At 45.3% G+C, this 23,663-nt stretch overlaps 1 protein-coding gene and 1 pseudogene across 1 annotated transcript in view; one reads left to right on the forward strand and one right to left on the reverse strand.

The window, feature by feature from the left end:
* LOC135907799 (1-acyl-sn-glycerol-3-phosphate acyltransferase epsilon-like) overlaps positions 1-14,960 on the reverse strand; it is a 106,667-nt gene extending 91,707 nt beyond the window's left edge. The window contains exons 1-4 of the mRNA XM_065439544.1: positions 14,730-14,960; positions 8,839-9,040; positions 7,813-7,891; positions 3,041-3,156 (exon numbers count right to left, since the gene is read on the reverse strand). Coding sequence (XP_065295616.1) covers positions 3,041-3,156; positions 7,813-7,891; positions 8,839-9,040; positions 14,730-14,740 — 408 coding nt within the window. The 5' untranslated portion in view covers positions 14,741-14,960. The remainder of the gene's footprint in view (positions 1-3,040; positions 3,157-7,812; positions 7,892-8,838; positions 9,041-14,729) is intronic.
* Positions 14,961-17,349: 2,389 nt separating this feature from the next.
* Positions 17,350-17,531, forward strand: LOC135907834 (U2 spliceosomal RNA; annotated as a pseudogene).
* Positions 17,532-23,663: the final 6,132 nt, after the last annotated feature.

A 23,663-nucleotide genomic window follows, 5' to 3' on the forward strand; every position in this document is an offset into this window, starting at 1 on the left:
TTTCTTGCGTCGAATAGAGGTCCAGACGGTTTAAATTTTGCCGAAGTAGTGGCAAGGAAGTAATGGCATCCTGTGTAACTTACTGCATTACTTGTTTCTGCGAACCAGGGCCCAGATTCACAGAAACATCTTGTGCTATAGAATTGTATTTAAGGGAAGATTTCAACCAGGCGTAATGTTTGGGAGGTCAATCCCACCGCTCGTAACCTGTTGTCAAGATTGGAGTCGGGCATGAATTAGATGGTAGCTGGCCCATGCCGTCGTCCAACTTATACACGCTGAGGACGTTGTTGAAGGGAAGGACTGCTTCTCATCGAGAATGAGGAATAAGGGTTTATTTACAGTATCTACATAAGGACGTTGCAGTTCATCAGTCTAACATGACTGCGAGAGAAAGTACCCTGAGCAGCCGCACAACAGCGGTTTATAAACACTCGGTCCTCCCTCGATCCCTAGGTGAGGGAAACGTTCGACCAGTCATCGTAGACGAGCCGCCCTTTAGCCGGAGAGCTTAGACACACACACTTCCGCACAGGTTTCACGGTCCCCACCGTGGTCAGACGATCTTCGTAGAACTCGGGGCTTACGTCAGGAAAGGCATCTTATTCACATCTTATTCTTATTATCTTATTCCCCGAGCTGACCCCTGCAGCGTGGCCGCCGGTTCTTCATTGTCTTGCGTCTTGAAAGGCGCGTGGGACGTTGCAGCCAAATACGTTCCCCCGGGAGCTCCCCCGCTCGTGACAGACCAGATCGGCGGTGGCGTGTTCAGTCACAAAGCCTGGTTCGTCGAACTCATCTCGGCAATCCCGCGACGAAGAGTTGTGGACACAGCGTATTGTCCTCCGCACACAGTAGACTTAGTGGTGCCGTTTGGGTAGAGGATGACGGTGTCTTTCCAGGAAAGGTCGACGCCGCTCTCGCACCTGACTAGCAAAACTTGCACCTCAGCAGGCCATTCTTAACACAGGACTGATGCTGGGCACATATTTAGCCAAAGCGGCCGGCGAATGACAAAGAGTATTTCCGAAAGAAAACCTTTGTAAAATTCGGCCCCATGCAGTTTCGGCTTCGGAACCCATCGGGCGGATACCGCATGACGTCATGGTACAACGGCTCGTTCCGTTCCTGTGGTCGATGCGGCTGCCCTACGCGAGTACAGCGGGAACCATGGGCGACTCTCTTGTTGTTTCTTTTTATGGGAAACGTCATCGCAGTTGGCCTTATTGCTATAAAACATTAAAGAATTTCACTCTGTGACATGACGTCACGACAGTTCCGATGACGACAGGTCAGGGATTTCGAGATCAACTTTAGTATCGTTTCTCAACCCTCGTACTCGCTAAGTTGTATCCTTATACGTGCGACAAGCGTGTGGCAGAGCTTCGCAAACTTCGAAAGTATGTGTGAGTACCATAATGTAAGAAATGCTCTTTCACCGTGGCGAGTACTTCTTCATAATAAAGCTCTACCCAAAGCTGGCTTCACCTCAGTGAAAGCCCTAGTGTGGAGAAGCACGCTTCATGCGTCCCGTTCGTTTTGTTTTTCAGCTGACTGACTGCCCGTGTAATTTATCCATGTGCGTATGTTATCTAGATATCATAAGCAAAAGCGAGCGTCAATGCATATGAATTCAAAATTTATTAGCCTGTAAAGAAAGCGCCACATAACTGAAGAGAATGGCTGTTCAGTTCCCGTTTTGGGATGAAAGAATACGTGGACGTTCGCAGGTACGGCTCCAATGGAGAGTCAGACGAAGTGTGGCCGGCACCCCCAAATATTTCCATATTTTCTAACCCCGCCCATCTCCTCAGTTCCCCTTCTCCACCCTCCTACCGCTAAGGAGCGCCAAGAGATGGAGTGCTCTCCTGCACCTCGACGGAAAAAAACTGATAGTCACTTAAGTATCCTTACGTTATTCGAATGCGAAGGCATAATGACTTCTCTAAGTTACCACGTTAGATTAAAACTCTACCTTAGTCCACCTAAGTCCAACTTGCTCTACTTTGTCCCAACATTAATCCACCGCAATCCACCTTAATCCACTTCAGTTCACCTTAATCCACTTTATTACCCTTTATTACCCTTTATTCCATCTTAATCCAATTTTGGGAGTGGACCAGGTCTGTTTTTCGGATGTGGGCCACGGCGGCTCTCCGACGGCGTGGCTGTTCATCGTGGGATTTCGAGTGTGAGCCGCAGCAGCTCCAGCGCCGGGAACGTGACGTCATTCCTAAGTCAGGTGGATTTTGGTCCCATCAAATGTTAACACCGGATGGACGCTGGATTTTTCGCTTCTCAGGGCATATAAGGTTTTCACCTTAATAACGAATCATGCTCTGCACCGCATCTCGCCCCCCTCCACACATGCACACACACACAGACAGATAGATAGAGGCAAAGAAATCATGGCGCCGCCTCCGGACTATAGTTCTACAAAGGTTGCCAGAACGTGCATGAGCATCCCATGCTTTTTACCCGTTCCACGAGTTATTGGAATTTGACTTGCAAGCCTAGCAAAAGACTCCTTTGAATTATTTCAGCAATATTGTTCAAATGTCACATGTATCGCTTTTACATGTGTTACTGGCTTTGACTATGCGATTGTATTTCTTCTTTCTTTATTATTACCGTTATTTTTTTTACTTTACCTGCACCATATCATTAGTTATACTGGTCTTCTGTATAATGAGACGGCGTGGTTCTACATGTCTACTCGCGGGATCCTCTTATTTTGACTGTCAAGAATCACGTGTTTCCCTGCTGCTCATGTCAAAGGGGGTGGGAGCCCAGTCAAGCTTCTCCGGGGCGGCTTCTTCTCTCGCCCCTCATGTTGAACCAAACGTGAAACAAACGTGCATTGTAACGTACGCCGCGTGATAACAACTTCATCGCGCCACAAGCCGCGCAAAGGGCTACGTACTCGAAACACCGCGCTCAACACGTGTAGGCGAGGAGCGTGCAAACTACGCGCTTCACCTAAAATAGCGCGACATCTACCTTGCGATGACGTTCGTCTGGGGACCGTCATTTCACTCACCTGGTGGAAATAAAACCCCAGCAGCGGCAGTGACTGGATGGTCTGCTTCACTATGTACCGCAGGTTGCCCGTACAACCCGTGCGTTCGGCCAGCAAGCTCACGGCGATCCAGTCGACTGCGTCGTATGAACGAATATTGTAAATAAGTGAGGTGTTTCTAGGACCCGCACAGTTACACACCTCCCTTTTCTTCGAAATAATGACCACGCTTCGCTCTCGTGACGAATAATGTCGCAAGGGAGAGAAAAAATTGAGCGGTCGAAACACTAGTTGTCATCCACGTAATGCGACGCATGCTCAGTTTGGTAGAGAGTGGTTGTTATAAATCATATATGAGTGTTCTGCACCGGTACATATCCCACACCGCACACCATTAATAAAATATATCCAGAGAGGGAGATTAGGATGGACTGCAACGATTGTAATGGCATCATTGGAATCAGGCATATGCTGGCGGGGTGCCCCGAGACTCTCCCCAACCTCGTTGAAGAATGGACACAGTGGGAGAAAAGGATACAAAGCCCATTGTTTCAGGGCCAACTAAGGGCCGTCCAGAGGGTCCATGATGTCGCTGAAATGCTTGGCCTGACAGTGCCAACGTGGGAGCGGCCCGCCTTGACTTAAGAAGTCGAGCCTCCGGACCTCATTCCAATAAATGTTTTCACACACACACCGAACGATCGTGGCACTTGCGACATGCATATACTGTGGGTCTGTCTGTCTACGTACATATACTTATTTATTTATTTGGAATACCTCACAGGTTCGTAGGGTGCATTGGGTAAGGAGGCGTCAAAATGCAGTGCATACAAAAAACAAAGAAAGTGTTGAAAACAGTGTCAAAACATGGTCAGTGTCAAACAGCGTCAAAGACAGCGTATGCACAACCAAAGTAAGTAATAAAAAGAAAACAAAGTAAAATGCACGATAAATAAAATTTGAACACACAATCGCAGTACCGAAGACCAAGCGATGCGGAATAACAAGAAGAAATGTGGGCGCATGTTAAAGCACGTGATAAAAAAAAAACGAAAAGCGCATGACGCATGGATCGGTGCGCAATCCATCAAAGCGCGATATAGCACGAGTAAGGCAAACAAAAAATAGCAAAAAGGGCAGCGGAATGCGTAAAAGGATAACATCAAAAATATGAACTTGGACGTGCTAAAATACGGCTTCAAGTGAAATTTGCACTGAGTTGGTGATGGAATGCATCAGGGTTAGACATAGAAACGTTGTTGTTTGGCAGGTTATTCCATAATCTGATGGCTCGTACAAGTGCTGATGAAGTGAAAGCTAAAGTGTCACCAAAGATCCGTGTAAAACTGAAATTATTGTGCAATCTTTTGGACGTGTGGGATGGGACATCGAGGTGAAATGAACATGGTCGATCGGGGTGCACATACGCGTACTTGTGACTTAACGTTAGTAGAGCGACGTCACGGCGTGTGCCTATAGATTGGTGAGAAAGAACAGTTTTAATGTGAGTGACGCATGAATGGTGGTGATAGGTTCTTGAGATGAACCGTGCTGTGCTATTTTGGATGGATTCTAATATGGTGACCATGTTGTTATGATAGGGAGGCGAAATGGAGGAAGCAAATCCAAGTCGTGGGCGAACAAAAGGAAGGTAAGCTAGTTTTCGAATATTGTCAGAGGGAATTTCCGAGGTTACGGCGTAGGTGCCCCAAAGACTTTGAGGCTATATATATATATATATATATATATATATATATATATATATATATATATATATATATATATATATATATATATATATATATATATATATATATATATATATATATATGATTGTCGTTGCAATGCCCACCTGCTATGCAATCATTTGAGAGTGGCAGTACTGAAAATAAATAAATAATAATATATGTATGTATGGGCCAGCGACACATGCCCAATGCCGCAAGGTATGTGCGTCTATCGAAATTTGCATGCGGCTATAATGTGTGAGACCCTGATAATTACATGCAAGCTCCACCCACAAAAACGGAGTGCGCCCGCCCTTCACCCTTGAATGAAGGCCAGCTGGAGTCCGCTCACAGCTTAAAGACTTTGCTCCTTCTGATGTAAATGCTACGCTAACTGGAAAATAGCTGCTAGTTGTTCCAAGCTAAAATGTTACATTTGAAATGCTCATCTTTGGCTGAGCAGCGATATCAGAATCACCCGTGAACTTTGCCTAGACGTTCAGGTGTCTGCCTGAAACCAGTGACACAAAGAACGATCCGTGCAGAAAAAATTTTTCACAAGCACGCGAAACCGAATGGCGTCAGGTAAATGAGCAAGCCTGATTGGCTGGCGCAACATGAACCGTGCGGCCACCATGGCGGCGAGATCGGTTTGAAAGTCTCGTCTACTACAGCGCTAGCTACGCTCTGTAGCGCTTCCGCAACATTGCAGAACAATTCAGGCAATCAAATAAAGCAACGTACCTCAGATTTCTCAAACTAAGGGTGATAATATAAGGTCACTTAGGAGAACAGCTGTTCAAGTTCAGGCAAGCCGAGTTCCTTCACCTCTAGTCAACGCGGTACCTAACCGTCTGACGACGCGAAGTTTTCCTGTGGTCGGAATGATGCCCAAATTTTGTTTGCCTGAGTAGAGGCTGTGTACTTGTGTGGTGCCCCGGGTGTCATTCACTAATTCGAGGATGACAATAATGTTTTTGCATGTACACTGCAGAAGTGCTTTTGTAGAGGAAGTGGCAAGGCCATTGTCAAGCAGACACCGTTTACTGTTTTGTTTGTTCCATTGTTTTGGCAGTATTGAGTAAGATGTAGCGCATGTGCGATACGCTACGTTGTACTGATATGCAAACGCCAGTACCGATACATACCACAGTCTTACGCGTTCCTACGGGTGGGTAAATGTTCTTGAATACAAATTGCGTTTGGAGAGCTTTCAATCTTAGGTTTTCAGGAATATCACCTTAGTAACGACTTCAGCAAAGCAGAATAGCCCCAGCGTTGACCCTCGCACTATTCGATGCGCAACCTCAGACCTAATGCAAGGGCGCCCGGCCTTTGATGCAAACCAGCTTCTCAAGAGACATGATGATGTTATGGTCAATCATGCTGTTCTGCAAATTTTCCTTTGAAACACAAACCTTTTAATGTAATTTGGGAAGAACTTATGTGGAAATGACTATATAAACCGCTGTTTTTTTTCTTTTAACTGTTTGCTTCACGTTAGAAGCCAGATACCAGATACACGACAACACTTGGCTTGACTCGAAAAGAAAATGGTTCGAATTAAACGGTTGTTTTCTACTATTAGGGGCCTTGCGAACAGACAAGCGCGCTGAGTAGATGACGTGCTGAAGATCGTTTCTGCGAAGTATCACACCACTGCACGGCACGAAGACAGCTGAAATTTCTCCCAGAGGGTCAAGGTCACAGGCATAAACACCTCTACGTCAGACGCACTGTCCGCAACGTCACCAATAGCGCACGTGACCGGTAAATCCTCCAGTGCGGAACGCTCGGAAACGCCACTGGAAGTGCGGCGCGCTGCAAAAATCAAGAAAAAAAAAGAAGAAGCGATAAAGAAAGGGAGACGGGGCTCGTGACGTAAATAAACGTGATGCAATCCGGTCCCTCAGCTCCGGTATGGGAGACGGTATGGAAGGGATGTCGTTCACGGATGCTAGTCGAGGCAAAAGGAGAGAGTGTCTACGTTGGCAGTGAAGCTCGCCTCCTGGAATCTCGGCGACGTACTGTTTAAATTTCACCTATCACCTCTAAAAAAGCAGATTAGGAAAAAAAATCATGCAATAGGAGCTAGCCAGGCAGAGCTTTACAAACTGCTTGTCGATGGGGCCTGGTGACGGTCATTTTAGGATACCTTGCAAGGCCCCCTGAAGCGGTTCTTGTTGTTGAGCGCCGAAACAACATTTAAAGCACTGCGAAAGGACAACGGTCGTTTAATAAAGACACAAAGCAAAATTTGATATGCACAAGTCATCAGTATATCTTCTTCAACTCATGTCTTATCGGGGCGCTCGAAATAGAATAACGCTCGGGTGTAAGTTAACAACAAACCCCATACGCTTTGACACCATATTTTTAAATGGACAGTAAGTACAATATTAAGCTGCAAGCTACACTTCTTGGAAAGCAAAAGTGGCCCCTTTTACCGCAAGAGAAGGTTGGCTGAGTCGCAAATTACGTGAAAGGGAAGGCGGGTGGCCCCGAAGTTGCCGCGTCAAGTCACCGGGACGCCATGAATTTTGGAAGCTTCTATACTAGGGCCTGCTGCATTGTTTATCAGTAAAAGAAGACTATACTGCAATATGAAGAAACACATGATTTATGGTAACGCTTCGAGGACATTTCCTGCGCCACGATAGCTCAGATGTGCGTGCGTGCGTGTGTGTGTGTGCGTGTGCGTGCGTGCGTGTGCGTGCGTGCGTGCGTGCGTGCTTTGCAATTCATCACGTCCCGTTGACGTACCTGTGCTAACGTATCCGGGGCGAAATTCCAGAAAGGAAAGTTGGGCCCTTTTTTCTGTCACCGGAAACGAATAATTGGCCAACAAATTAATACAAAGAGAGCTTTCAAAGAATATCTTGTCAGTCCAAAATCGATTCAGTCTGTTCCCTTGTGTTCCTGAATTGAATGGTCGACTAGATGCAAATAATTTATGCGACAGTTATATCCAGCCGTCAACATTGCCATTACATTGTTACATCTTACAGCAGGTAAAACGCGGTAACTTCTATCAGCGTTGTTCAGCGTCCCTTTCTGTGTACTTACAAGAACTTTGGTGGTTGACGATGTAGAACGCCCGCTCTTTCCTCTGCACAATGTCTCCGATGTCTCCGTGAAACAGGACCTGCGGACACAGCAACGTAAGCGTATTGGCACCATTAGGCGGCGGAATCCGGGAAAGAACAAAATGCTCCACGAGTGACAATGTGCCAGGTGGGCGAGAAAAATCCGGTGCACAGGGTGGCTTGACGTTTATTAAATATGCGAAGGCAACAGACAGTGCAGTAGAGAAAACTACATGGGAATTAATTACCTGCTCCTCTATATAATTACGAATGAGAGTCAGGAAAACTTACAAAAAGTTATGTAAAATCTATCTATCTATCTATCTATCTATCTATCTATCTATCTATCTATCTATCTATCTATCTATCTATCTATCTATCTATCTATCTATCTATCTATCTATCTATCTATCTATCTATCTATCTATCTATCTACATACCTACCTATCTATCTATCTATCTATCTATCTATCTATCTATCTATCTATCTGTCTGTCTGTCTGTCTGTCTGTCTGTCTGTCTGTCTGTCTGTCTGTCTGTCTGTCTGTCTGTCTATCTATCTATCTATCTATCTATCTATCTATCTATCTATCTATCTATCTATCTATCTATCTATCTATCTATCTATCTATCTATCTATCTATCTATCTATCTATCTATCTATCTATCTATCTATCTATCTATCTATCTATCTATCTATCTATCTATCTATCTATCTATCTATCTATCTATCTATCTATCTATCTATCTATCTATCTATCTATCTACATAAAGTCGCTGTGGCGCAACGTAAATTTTCTTCCCCTTTGGTAAACCAACAGCTCTGCATAAGCGCGCACAGGATCTAAGCGGTCACGCAGCGCCGGACCGTTATTCGTTGCCCGCTGCGTGTTGGACCAGGCTACAGATATAGCAGCCGAGGCAGGCGACCGAATGGTGACGAGCTCGTCACAATAAAGCGACTGACAAGCAATCTGGATGTCTTGATCGCGCCGCCTGTTCGCACCTTGATGCCGACGACGCCCTCTACCAGCATGATGGTGAGCCTCTGGCACAAGTGGAACACCATGTCGTCGCCCACCTGGTACACGTGGGGCGGCAGCGCCGCCAGACCCGTCAGCAAGCGCCACGCGGTCCACAAGAGGAACAGTGGCGCCGCCATCGTCACCAGCACTACGATGTGGAACGACAGCTTGACTACGTCGCAGCTGCGTGCGTGAAAAAAAAGTCGCTGTTCCAGCCGAAAGGCGAAGCGTTGATTGCGATAGCAAATTACGAGACAGCTCTACGCACTAAGTATAGTTTTATTAGCTGTACAAACTGCTGTAACCGTTCCCTTGCTAACTAGGGTAACAAGCGTGGTACCTCGCGCACACGGGCAAACGCTGAACATCTCAGTTTCAGTTTATTCGTCATTCAAAAAACAATTAGTAAACAACAAATAGTATGCAGACGAGGGTCCCAAAGTCAATGACTGCAACGGGACCCTCGGTTCTAAAAAGAAAAAAAATATGTATACAAAACGTGGGTTAAAGCAGCAAATATAAAAAAAAGTACAAGAAAAACAAATGAATGCGCGTAATGCAATACATTAGTAAGAGAAAACAAACAAAAAAGTACGTATATCAAAAAGCACAGTTATACAGAGAACATGTTACAGGACATGAAACTATCTACAATAAGAAATGAAGCATCTTAACTCATATGTTTGAATACATTCAAAGATGCCGTTAGTTTAAGTGAACGGGGTAGGTCATTCCATATTTCATTCCGCTCGATGACAGTGGACACTCGCTGTCGGAACGCTGGTGTGACGAAGAGCGGCAGCAGCGGCGAGCGGATTCCCCTTCGTGCTGGCTCTCGCTTCAACGCCGACCGGACGCGCAAGAACGCAGCGCGCACGAAGCCATCAGCGATCTCATGGTCGGCTAGCCTTCGAACCCACCGCAGATGAGGAAGGAAACTAAGGAGAGGCCCTACCCACTCCGCGCGCTGGGAGAAAAGTGTGGCGGAAATGACGTAGTAGGTTCTCATTTTTTTGCTGCTTTTAAAATTTTTTTTGCTGTATGGCCACGCCTTTTGGGCCACAATGGCGGCGTTGTTCTGATTTTGAGCGCTCACACGTGTTGCTCTGGTAGGTTTCGTGCCGTGGCAAAGGCGCTCTGGGGGCGGGTTTGCGTTAGTCACCGTGTCTTGTTGCGCTGTGTTACCTGCACCGTGCTCTGCCGGATGTTGCACGAGCGCGCGCGCGCGGCGTGGTTTCGCGAAAGATGTAAACAAGAGAGGAGGGTGGCACAAAAGGCGGAGCATCGCCATGAGCAACGTCAACTTCCGGCTTCACTTTTGCTTCACAAAAAGTGACGTCAGGGCCTCTCCTTAGTTTCCTTCCTCCGTGGGTCTATACACCAGAACACCGTGAATTCAAAGGGCGCCGCCATATTGATGAGCGCCGGTCGCGCCATCTATCCCAAGCGCCGCGAAGTAGCAGGCCTGGGCTGCCACGCCGGGAGATGCGACCCGGCGCGAAAGCGAAACTTGGGCTTTTTAGCTGGGCGGAAGGCGTGTTTCGCGTTTTTTCTAACCTGTCATTTTAGCTGTCTGGATTCAATCAAACTTCAAGACCTCATGCAAGTCCGCAAGGGCCACACTGAGTGCTGTGCAGACTGCAGAAGCGAATACATCGGGTAGGTATGCTATTACGTTTGTACAAACCGCGCGCTATATGCTAGAACACGTGTGAGCTTTTTGGCATGTAACCTGTGAAGGAATTTACACCACTGTGTTGGTGCCATATATTATTAAAGCACGCAGAACACTGTCATCAGCACTTTCAGTTTGGTCTTGTTTGTCATGGTCTCTACTGGGTTGGCCGCATTTGGCAACCAACTGGCGAGGTCGTTTGACTGCCTGGTTAGCAGACGCCTGTCCTTCACCACCTGCACATTGAAAACAAAATAGATGTTATAGTAAGAAGGGCTGTAGTTTTTTCCCATGCCATCACTGTTGCGAAGATATAAAGTCCTCTCAAAGTGAAATAGAAAATACACCAGGCCAATTGTATCGTGCAACCACTTAAGAGTACAACATTCAGAACAAAAGCCTACAGCACTCGAACAAGCAGCATATGATGCTAAACCTGCACTCATTGGAAAATGAGGTACTACAGTAGTTATAATGTTCAACTACATGTGCAGGGAGATACGATCTCTCCAATGCTATTCACAGCGTGTTTACAGGAGGTATTCAGAGACCTGGATTGGGAAGAAATGGGGATAAAAGTTAATGGAGAATACCTTAGTAACTTGCGATTCGCTGATGATATTGCCTTGCTTAGTAACTCAGGGGACCAACTGCAATGCATGCTCACTGACCTGGAGAGGCAAAGCAGAAGAGTGGGTCTAAAAATTATTCTGCAGAAAACTAAAGTAATGTTTAACAGTCTCGGAAGAGAACAACAGTTTACAATAGGCAGCGAGGCACTGGAAGTCGTAAGGGAATACATCTACTTATGGCAGGTAGAGACTGCGGATCCGGATCATGAGACAGAAATAATCAGAAGAATAAGAATGGGCTGGGGTGCGTTTGGCAGGCATTCTCAGATCATGAAGAGCAGGTTGCCATTATCCCTCAAGATAAAAGTGTATATATAGCTGCGTCTTACCAGTACTCACCTACGGGGCAGAAACCTGGAGGCTTACGAAAAGGGTTCTACTCAAATTGAGGACGACACAACGAGCTATAGAAAGAAGAATGATAGGTGTAACGTTAAGGGATAAGAAAAGAGCAGATTGGGTGAGGGAACAAACGCGAGTTAATGACATCTTAGTTGAAATCAAGAAAAAGAAATGGGCATGGGCAGGACATGTAATGAGGAGGGAAGACAACCGATGGTCATTAAGGGTTACGGACTGGATTCCAAGGGAAGGGAAGCGTAGCAGGGGACGGCAGAAAGTTAGGTGGGCGGATGAGATTAAGAAATTTGCAGGGACGGCATGGCCACAATTAGTACATGACCGGGGTTGTTGGAGAAATATGGGAGAGGCCTTTGCCCTGCAGTGGGCGTAACCAGGCTGATGATGATGATGATGATGACATGTGCAGTCAAAGCCCGTATAACAGGGCGAGCATGACAGATGCAGGTGTTGTACAGTTGCACAAATTATGACAGGGCACGTAAAATTACCATCCCTACTTAAAGCTGCATCATCAGGACCCCTTTGGTACAAGACAACAACCGCACCTGCATTCCAAGAAATTAGCCCCACCAACTGCAGCTACCTGGTATCAGACCTGTTTCGCTTGTGCGAGGCCATCGGACTGTTGGCGCTCCCTTAGAAAAGAAAACAGTAAAAAAAAAACTAGTGAGAACGATCAAAATTTTGTTACAAAATACAAGAATAATTAAGCACCTTATTTTCCTCGCCATATGAACGGAAATATTTTGCGCTTTGCCCCGCATAACAGCCCGCACGCAGTTTATAGCTCAGGAGGCTCAAATGAATTCGTTACGAATGACACCTGCAACACCAGCTCGTAAAGGTAGATGCGCTGCAAGAACACCTTCGGCGACGAATAGTCGTCGTTTACGTTTTTGTGGACGCATGCTACGTGACGAGCAGACTTCGGTTTACTTTCATTAGCAATAACGCTCACCAGCAAGGCCTACAACTTGTCGTTCACGCTTAATACCTGTGTCACACGGGAACATTTGGAAGGCCTTCCAGTCAACGGCCTTTGAAACGCCACAACTCTATCGACTCAAAGGAGTTGTCACGCTGCTACACGGCACTTTTGAAAGGCCGTTGAGTAGTTCAGGCGTTTCTCGCACAATTGTGTGGCGCTGCGGATCTTTATTTTCGTTTTCATGTCACGAAAAGTTAAACAACATTAAAACCATTTAAAAGCACTATAATTTCTTTTATATTTGTTTATACATTTAAAAAGAATATGTTTATACATTGCCATACATATATGTTTAGTTTTTAAGTTGTTGAGTAACGAAACTGCGGCAACGTTTTCGCCACTCGATGCGGCTGCCGTTCTGGTGTGTGTTCGCACATGTCAAGTGGCAAAAACAGTTTATTGAATAATGAATAACACTCATATATAGTATTTTAAAAGCATTTGGTTTGATTTGTTCTTTCTAACCGTGAGTACGAGCACAATGTGAACGAGAAGGCATGTTCGCGCTGTTTCCGCTTCCGTTGCTCAAAGGCCATCGAGATTTCGATAGAGTTGTAAGGTGCTGCGTTGACTCGATAGACCATTGACTCGGCGGCCTTCGAAACGGCCCGTGTGACAGCTCGAACTTGACCTTTGAGTCAACTGACTATCGGTTGGAAGGCCTTCCAAACGCCCGTGTGACACGGGTATAATGGTCATTCCGTGCACCAGCTGCAAGTATGGCTAACCGCAAACTCAACTGTTCCGCTTAACCGTCGGGAGCTCTGCCTGAATGAAAACACGAAAAGGCTTGCCTTTTTGTTATAGCCAAGGCGAAGCACCGGCGCGTGATACTGCTCTGTAAGCTTGTTGCCCAGAAAGTGCTCGGAGCAAACCTGCGTGTTACACGTATTACGTTTGTAGGGCGCAAAGTTGAACGTGGCACCAAAATATACACAGATCGAATACTCACTCGTGCATTTTCACTGGGTCGGTAGTTCTTCCTATTCACTGCAGCTATCCACCGGTGGCGCAGCTTGGCATCCTTCGTTGCGGATGGAAATCGGTGCAGGATGAAAACACCGCACCGGCACGATTCCCTACGTGTGTTGTGCTCTTCGCAAACAGCGCTAAGCAACCTGCTCCTTTTCCGCTGGTTCTTTTGGCATCCAAACACGACGCAATGATACCCAGATGACTTCTTCTACTTTGGATCCGTGTGAACGGGCACATTTCCGCACTTTGGAGCCCTAGAGCTGGCGCTTGCCATGTCTACTGGTCGCCGGCGAACACACTTTGGCAGCCCAGTACAAAACGGCGCCGGTCGACCGGGCAACCCGGGTGCGAGAGTATGCGTTCGGTTAGTCTGGGTGCGAGACTAGCGTGCGTCCGCGCCATGCGCAGCCGCGGTTGGAGTATAAGCAAATACGCGCGACTCCTACCACTTTCTAACGTGCGCACCCTCCCCACTTTCCTCCCTCGTGTGCCCGAGAAGGCGCTGTCGCAACAGGCCACCTTCCTTCTCGGCTCGCCCTCGGATGCGTCCCTTCGCGCGCTACCGCGATCTTATCGCACATGAGCGTTATATGGAATCTCACGGCGACGCCGACGCCGAGGGGTGCAGAAATTCGTCCATATAATTTAACAAAAAGAAGGAAGCGGGATAATATTGTTTCCAGGTGCCGACGGCCCGACGAGCGTTATGAAGCAGTACCAACGCCATTTTACCAGGGGCACTAAACAACACCCTAAGTCCGAGAAGCAGAACAGTTCCTCACAATTTTCCTATACGATATTTGTTTGGAAACTCTTGCTGTGTGATCTTGGGGACTTTGCGTTGCAGGCTTTGAGGCGATGATTGAACTTAGGTACACAGGTACAAATTTTATTGGTTATCATTAAAACTCAAAGCGATTGTTATCTATAGCTATCAAAAAGCAAAATATGTAGACTGGAATGTATTCTGACAGCTCAGAAGCATTACTCTCTGCATTGGGCACCGGCTGGCGCAACCTTTGTTTTGACTCCACAAGTATACGGCCGGGGAACTGAAGGTGCTTCCTCGCGAACTGTGACACGCGGCTTGAGCATCCCATATGGGTCTCGAATCGTTAGGTTCTTCCCTTTTTGGACAGCGAGCCGCGTGTGGCACAGTGAGGCAGCCTCTGCACGGAAATCAACATACGGCCCAGTCTACATGCAAATCATGAGTATGCGCGAAGCTAGCGAACTCACATGGACCTCATGGTTGCTTCCTCAGTCGCTGGACTCCGCACTCTCCAGGCATGCAGAGGACGTCCACTACTGAGAGGGCCCACTCTAGGCTTGTTGCTGTTGTTGCCTCAAGCGTTGCTGTACTGGATTGGATTGCCTTCCACGATGGCGCGTACCCTCGGTGGACGATTGGCCAATATTTGGATGGTATCAGGAAGATGCTGTTAATACTAAAATTGCAAAGGTCAATTAAATTTAAAAAAATATATATATTGCTGATGATGGTAGTTGATGATGATGACGACGATAGTTTCCTCTTGCCGATGAATGGCTCATATCACCTTAAGCACTCAATTACAACGGAGCCAGCTGTGGAAGGAGACGACGACGAACATGTGAGCAGTGGCAAGAGTGCATTCACGCGGTTGCGCCGAAGGCCGCCAACGTGCTACTTCGCGGGTTGTTCGCGTACGACGGACATGTCCTAGCCTTATACAGCTTCGCTGTAAATTGACCACCAGTCTCATATTCTCGACAAGGGGAAGGGCGCCATACTGGTGTTCGACAACGTAATCGGATAAAGATTACTTCAGGTTTTCTGTGGTGTAAACGTTATAAACAGGGATAGTTTTTTCTGGTGTGAAAGGAATTTTTGTGCCCAGTGAATAGGAGGTGCCGATATTCTGAAAAATTAGTTGTAGCTGGGTTCAAAAAGGCTGGAGCAATTGCATATTTCCTGAATCTAGCGTTAGTTAGGTAAGCATATGTAGGAAGTAATGATAGCACAGGGCCATTGAGGGTCGCTCTCGCGTGACTGTCAGCCATTTCGTTCACGAATAATCCCTTATGTCCTGGCACCAAAAGTAATCTAAATAAATTTATGTGGGCAGGCACTAGAAAATGAAATGTACGCAGAAGGTTAATTCCACTATTTGTTGTGAGCGATGAACATAAATATAAAGAACACATTATTATGACTGCCGTCGCTATTGATGAATTTTGTTTGCGTAGGGCTAACACTACAGCTAGAAATTCAGCCAGAAATACGGATAAGCAATCCAGAATCCTGATTGAGAATTACCAGTGTTACGTTTCGCCTCCGACGCGTGGTATAGCCGGCGCGGATGCAACGGACGCCGGGGCTTCGTTCAAAGCGGCGGATATTTTGGCCCGTTCAGCGCTGCCGCAACGCCTCCTGCCATGCGCGTCCAGGCATGTTTCAATGCCACGTGTCTTCGTGTGTGCGTGTGTGTGTGTGTGCATGTTGGTGCACACGCTTGTCAAAGTGCGACAGCCGGGGAGAGGAGCTCCCCAACTGTGAAGCGAGGAGGTCTGACCGGCGCCGGCCCGTCGGATGCGTCACTTCTAGTCTCAACGTATCCGTGCGCCACCGTCACGTGCGCCTCATCCCGAGCCGTTCCTTCTTGCCCTCGACTCCGAGAGTATAAAAGCAGCAGCCCCCGGACGCCAAGAGAGAGGCTCCGATTTCTTCCGTCGAGTAACGTGGTCTCCCGTCTCTCCACGTCGGTCGACCTGACAGGCCGCTCTTTTGCGATGCTAGAATAAACAAGTTGTTCTGTTAGCAGTCGACTCATGCTTTGCCAGGACCTTCGGATGCTTCCAGCTGTGCCCCAGGCCGCCAGGCCAACGCAACCCTCGGGGCTTGTGACCCATTTGCAACACCAGCCTAGGGCAGGAGAGAAAATGTCAATTCCAGATTTTTCTCTACACTGTGAGGCATCTGTCGCAATGACCGTATACATATAGCTAGACCCAATATATTGTCATTTTAATAGTCCATTTAATACTTTTATTTATTTTCGTTTACTTAAACATACCTAGCTTACAGGCCTCTAGAGGCACCGTGTAAGAGGGGAGAGTGCAATTAAATATTATTACATATACAATAATTAGAATACATATGTAAATACCTATGCAAAATATCATGAGCCATCCCACTCTGTCAAGGTGGATGACCGGCGAAGCTGCTTAGCATACGACACAGAGGTGACAAAGAATTTTAAACATAAGTACGGACTCATATACTGTGTTATATATATATATATATATATATATATATATATATATATATATATATATATATATATATATATATATATATATATATATATATATATATATATATATATATATATATACGTTCGCTTGGATGACAGCACCGCCGCCCCGAGGAGCCGGAAACGACACGCGTGTCGTTTTGACGGGACCGCCACATCCCGGGAGAGCGGACGGAAAGGAAAGGAGACAGGCAAACACTTCGAACGTCGACAAAGAGAGTGCGGTGCGAACGTAGACATGATAAATCCCCCTGAACTTCATAAAGTAGCGGCACTCTCCTCCTCCGCCTTCATTCCTCCTCGTTTCTCCTCTCTTTCGCGCTCCCTCCTCGACCGTGGCGACGCCTACACTGCTCGAGCGTAGAAAACGGCGCCAACATGCGCTCCTCGCCACTCCGTAGACGCTTCTCGAGCAAAAATGGCGCTGACGCTCGGCGCGATGGCCCACGTGATGCTATTAGGCCAATAGCAACGCGGCGTCGGCCTCGGCCAGAGCGCGCGAGGAGGAGGCGGCATTCTTCAAAGCGTGGCAGTACTTTACGAAGTTTAAGGGGCTTTAAGACATGGCTGACGCGGGTCAAAGTGTAGTATCTTGTTTTATCAGCTTAATATATGATACGGTTTCTATTTGGACCCAAGATATCAAACTTTTATTTTTGCAAGTTGGCGGACTGCTTGAAGCCTGCTTCACCTCCGCCGCGGGTCGGCCCGGTATAGCACTATCTTCGGGATCGGCCCACGGTTTTCGGTCTACGGAGATCGATCCGCTGGAAACTAGCCACATACATCTTCGCTGTAAGAATACAGGTTAAAAAATGCGCTAACACACAGTAATATATTATTACAATACGTACAAGGAACGCTTGAGAACGCGACAGCTCATTCAACAAGAAAATTTCACGCAGTAAGATATAATCAATAGAATTACAGAGCGAGCGGGACATAATTAGGCTATAACAAAACAGCATTTATAGCATAGTCGCACATTAATAACGGGAAAGGCAATGACAAAAATAATGTGTTAGCTTATGTAGAGTTTAAAAATGCGTTTCCAGAAGAAGCCGGAAATTTTCTTGGTCACTTTCAGGACCTATCGTGTTAGGAAGGTCATTCCAAGGGCGAGTGGTTCTTGGAAGAGCATAGTAGTTAAATGAATTAGTCTTTCCGTAGATACGCATGAAATTGATTCGATTGTGCAACAGTTGTGACCTGTAATCCGGTGTTTCAAGAGGCGGAACTGATGGCGCTGTATTATGGACGTATTTAGGAAATAATGATAGCAGGGCTATATTACGACCACCATGGAAAGGCTGTAGTGAGAGGTCAAGTTTTATTTGTGTTATGCTTTCGTTACAGTCATAACAACGTGAAATGAAACGCACAGCTCTATTCTGAATCGATTCAAGTTTTTCGATAAAATATTTCTGATGGGGAGACCAGACAGGATGCAGCGTATTCAAGCTGAGGTCGAACAACTCTTAGGTAAGCTAGTTTACGAATATCTTTAGTAGAATTATGTAACTTGCGGCATATGTACCGAAATGATCTCGAAAAATCGGCGCATATGTATTCAGTGTGCGTTGACCACGAAAGAGTCGAAGTCAGGTTAACACCAAGATACTTACACTCAGTATCATGCAAAATAGTTTTGTTATTTATGTAATAAAATACGCAGAATTAATATCTTTGCAGCTAAAAAAGATGATTTTACATTTAGAAAAGTTAAGCTTCACACCAAAGAGAAAGAAGTTCTAGATCTTTTTGGAGGATTGTATGATCATCGGCACCGTTAATGGAACGATAAAGAATGCAGCCGTCTGCAAAAATGCGCATATGTGAGTAAATCTTATTTGGCAAGTCATAATTGTATATTGGAAACAGTAATGGCCCAAGAACGCTCCCTTGTGGTACACCTGAAGTAACGTATGAAAGAGGAGAGGAAACATTATCAGCTGCTGGGAATTGCTGACGATTAGATAGCAAATTGCGAATCCATGCTAGTGTAAGAGAATCTAACTTAATAGCAGATAATCACGACATCAAACAGCAATGTTCTACAAGGTCGAACGTTTTCGAAAAGTCTAGAAAAGCCCAATTTATACATCCTCTTTCATTTTAGTATGTAAATCGGTTGCTAAACCGAATAATTGCGTCTCACATGAGAAGTTTCTCCGAAATCCGTGTCAATAAGAAAACAAAAATTTGTTGGATTCCAGGTGACTAGATATTTGATGCAATTACATGTTCTAGCATTTTGCAGCATATAGATGTTAATAATATTGGAGAGTATTTTCCGATGCGTATATGTTACCTGACTTAAATGTGGGTATGACCTTTGCTATATTCCAGTCTGAGGGCAGGAGGCCACTCTCTTATGATTGCCTGAAGATGTGAGACAGAGTTTTACTACACGGTATGACGGTGTTTTTCAGAATTTTAGAATTAATGTCGTCAGCGTCACATGATGTGGTTAGCTTGAGGTTGTTTATCAGGCATGCGGCACCTTCAATTGTTGTTTCTACAGGCGACATATATTGGTAGTTTATTTCCGATACATCAGGCTAATCTTCTGTGGTGCATATGGAAGAAAAATAAGTATTGAAAGTCGAAGCACAGTGAATATCTGGTATGGGAGCGTTGTTATTGTTGTGTGAATAAATATTATTGTGGTCCTGAGCTGGGCTTATAATGTCTCAGAACGTTTTGGAATTAGATTTTAGAAGAGATGGCAAGTCATGAGCGACGCATTTATCTTTAGCTGGAGACAGGGCAGTACAATAAATTTTTTAAGCTTTCCTTGTATCTGTCCCAAGCTGCTTGCGTGCGATAGCATTTAGCACTTTCGTAGTGGCGCCTCTTCTTGTTTCTCAGTAAGCGTAGGGATCTGGTGAATCATTGGTTACCTTAATGAGAGGGACGTACTGATTAACCAAGACAGGCATATTATTCCTGAAGAGTATCCAATTCTCCTCCACCGACCGACTATGAAATGAAGGTAACACTTCGTGGGAAAAGAATATATCAGATTGAAAATTTTTATCGTTGTAATTGGCTTTATTATAATCGCGTATTTTTTAGTGGCAAAACCTGTTAAAGGTGAGGGTACGTTAAGAGTTACTTGCAGTAAGGAATGATCACTAAAACCATTAATAGACACAATTTGGTAAGCTGTCTCAGGGGCAGTTGTGAGAAATAAAATTAAATCTAAGATATTATTACCCCGTGCAGGCTGCGTAGCTACCTGAAATAGGTTAAAATCTAAGGTTAAGTTGATAAATTCCGTTGAAGTATTACACGATGAAGATAACCCAGTCGATCAGAGGAAAATTGAAGTCTTCCAAAAGATAGATGGCATCAGACGGGTGAAGCTTCGTCACTGAATCCATGCTATTGTGCAAGTCGTTAATAAACGACTTAGTAGCATTTGGAGGTCGGTAACAGAGATCTATAAGTATTAAAGAGGATGAGGACATGAATTCAGTCCCGATAATTTCTAGGTTACTGTGAGCTAATTACGTAAGACTGAAGTGTTGTTTTTAATCATATAAGGACGACGGCGCCTCTTTTATCTTTTCGGTCACACCTGCAAATGTTAAAATCGTGAACAGATTCAATTATCTCTTTATCACAAATATCCGGATACGACCAAGTTTCAGTCAATGCTGGTATGTCAGATTTGCTGTCTTCAAGGAAGGAAGAAAGCTGGTCGCATTTACGCACAAGGCTTCGAATGTTAGTGAACGATAATGATACCGGAGGAAAGGCACGATAGTAGTTAGACCGATTATGGCTTTTTAGACACGTGATGCCCTTGAGCTGTCTACTGAAAAAAATAGCCGAGTTAGTAGCGATATTAAATATGTACAGCCAACAGCAAAAGTTTACGGGATGCGGTTTCCCCTTCAAATGTAAATTCCTGCACTGTTAAGGTATGACACTTCGCATTTAATGAATCTTTGTGTAGGTTGCGAAGGCTACTACATGCTGGAACATTTAATTCGAGGCTGTGTGACCACGCTTCGCGAGAATTCAGCTTCTTGGCAGATCCTGCGTCCCGTAAACTTTTGCGGTTGACTGTACATGTATGTCTTGTTGTCTATGCGCAGGCTGTCAAGTGTTAGTTTGAAATCTTTTGTTCTGTGCATTGGCGAATGCAATGAGCTGCCTTCTCGCCTTCCGTGTAGCTGGAGAGAAATATTCAATGATAGAAAATCGCGTTCCTTTAGGTTGGTATGCTGACATAGGAATGTTTTCTTTGTCCTTGAAAAGGGTTCATTGTACTATTGTTGGTCTGCGTTTATCGTTACTGTACCTGTCTAGTCTATGAACTCGTTGAAATTGGTTATTTGTCACTGTAATTTGAAGCTTCTGTGAGCAGAACTTTATTATTTTTGTTCAGCGTCTTCAATTTAAAAAAAAAAATGTGAGATAAGTTTTGCGTTGTTTGGGTAGATGTCATCATAGATGATTTGTAGACCCTAGCACATCACAAATAGGTGGCACCTCCTAGTCGTCGTTCATCCTCTTCTTCATGCCAAAACGGTGCAATTCTGATAATGATGCTGATCCTCAAAAAAGTCGCAGTCTCGATCGCCCGAAAGGCGAAGCATTGATTGCGCTAGTAAATCATTAGACAGCTATGCGATGTAAGGACAAAAGCTTTGTCGGCCGTATCAACTGGTAAACATTCGCTTACTAACTAAATTAACAAGCATGGCGCGCACAACAAACATGAACACACCTCAATCGATGACCCCGGAAAGTCGCTGTCAAAACGCTATAATGAGGAAGCACGGCAGCAGTAGCGAGCGAAGTGGCCTTCGTGCTGCCTCTCGCTTCAACGCGCGAACTAAGCGGCGAGAACACAGCGCACGCGAATCTGTCGGCCTTCAGTGCGCCTAGACTCTTTTCCCATTTTTTTTCTTTATTTCCTCGTCACAGAAATGCCATGCGAATACATTGTTAAAAGAGAATCAGCTTAGCTTATGCTGACTCTCTGAAATTAATATCGCTTGAATTTCGCCAACTCATCGAACAGCGGCAACCAATCGGGCGGTTCTTTCTGGGCTTTGTACACTTCACGCATGTAGACGACACTTTCAATAAAGTTTTCTCGTACAGAATGGGCATTCACATCAGCATGACATACCGACATTCTTGTGGACCATATACTATGGAGGCTCAGCAGCATAATAAGGTCATATGGAATATCGTTATTGCCTGTGTCTAAGTATCTGATACCACGTGGGGTTATTGGTAATGCTTTCTTCAATGTTCGTTGTAAGATGTCCCAATGAAAAAAGGGATCCCAACAATCAATGAAGACGTGATCGACAGTCTCTGGTTTTTTACACTATATACAAGGGAATAGACTCTTTTCCCATTGCAGATCGCTTTCGAGATACGCAGCAGCCGCCGCAGTAGACACGCCCCCTAGCTCCCTTCCGCCATGCACTCCCTCCGGTGCCGTGCGCGCCACGGAAGACTGCGCGCTTCCTACATACAGCATACGACGTATGGTGACGTCATCGTCCTTGCACTTTATAAGGAACATCACGGCGACGCCGATGGCATAAATGCGCCTGGAGTGTCCACATAATTGCTATCGCAGTCATATGGCGCGTGCACACAGTGGGAGCTAGGCCAAGGATTGGACTGTTGGAGAAAATACATTAAGGCTCTCGTGTGACTGCGCCAATTTCGCGCTACTTTCTCATAAGTATGGTTGCGAAAGCTGGCGGCCGATGCCAAAGTGGTCTTTTGTAGAAGAAAGTTTTCGAATTAAGCCCCTTAAAGAAATAACGAAACATACATGGAAGAAAAAGACAGGAAACGTGAAAACTGGAAACGAAAGAATATATAGTGACTAACCAACATATCAAATGAACTAACAATCAGGTTTAATAGATAGAGGTACTTCCATTCAGCGATTTACTCTACGCATCAGTAATTTTGAAACAGATAATGGTGACAGTCAAGAAATCATGGCGATCCAGCACACATTCCTTCTTTAAAGTGAGGCTGACAGTCGCAGCCTTTGCAGTGCAACACTAGGTTAGAGGTTATTCCTCTATTTAAGTCATTACATATTGTGTTCCCCTAGCCCTGTTTGCAATATATAACTGTGGGCGCGTGTTAATGGTATTCGATAGACGACCTCCACGCAGCAATCCAAAACTTACTTTTTGTGTTTAACCGCATTAGTCCAGCTGTTTTATTTGATGCATATTATTTCTTTATTTGATGCATATTATTTGGAATGCTAAGGCATTTCTTTGTAATCCGGCAGATAAGTCCAACTTTGCATGTGGCTGATAAGACTACGTTGACACTGTATCGCAACCTGATTTTTTTTCAGCCCATGAGAGATGTGCAAATAAGGGATTACTGCTGCTCGTTTCTTTTTTCTTTGTCCTTCTGGTTTTTTCTGGTCCACATTTTTTAAACTGCTTGCATTTACTTTTCACAAACTGATGAAATGACAAACCTCAGAAATCCCATTGAGAAAAGCCTGTCTAACTGTCCTTTTATGCTATCCACCGCCATGTGTGAACAAAACTTAGTTAACGCAGCCCTTATGGCAGACAAGGCAATCGCTCTTACTTGTTAGGAGCGACTAGAGGTGCAATTAGCCCTCGTGTTTGTTCTTCTCTTACCTTTCCTTCACCCGTTTCTTGCCTTTCCTTCTGCACATCACTGCTTCGCGCTGCAGAAATTTACACCAGGAGAAATGCACGTACCCCTCCGTAGTACTGCAGTACACACGGAAAGACAGATTTCGAGAAACGAAAGTCTGCAGATGTCATTCTCGCAGCTCAAGCATGCACATGACGCTTGGGCAAATACGAGAAAGATCTCATGAATGTCCTGCAAAGAA

The sequence above is a fragment of the Dermacentor albipictus genome, chromosome 6, assembly GCF_038994185.2.
Source record: "Dermacentor albipictus isolate Rhodes 1998 colony chromosome 6, USDA_Dalb.pri_finalv2, whole genome shotgun sequence".
Lineage (NCBI taxonomy): Eukaryota > Metazoa > Arthropoda > Arachnida > Ixodida > Ixodidae > Dermacentor > Dermacentor albipictus.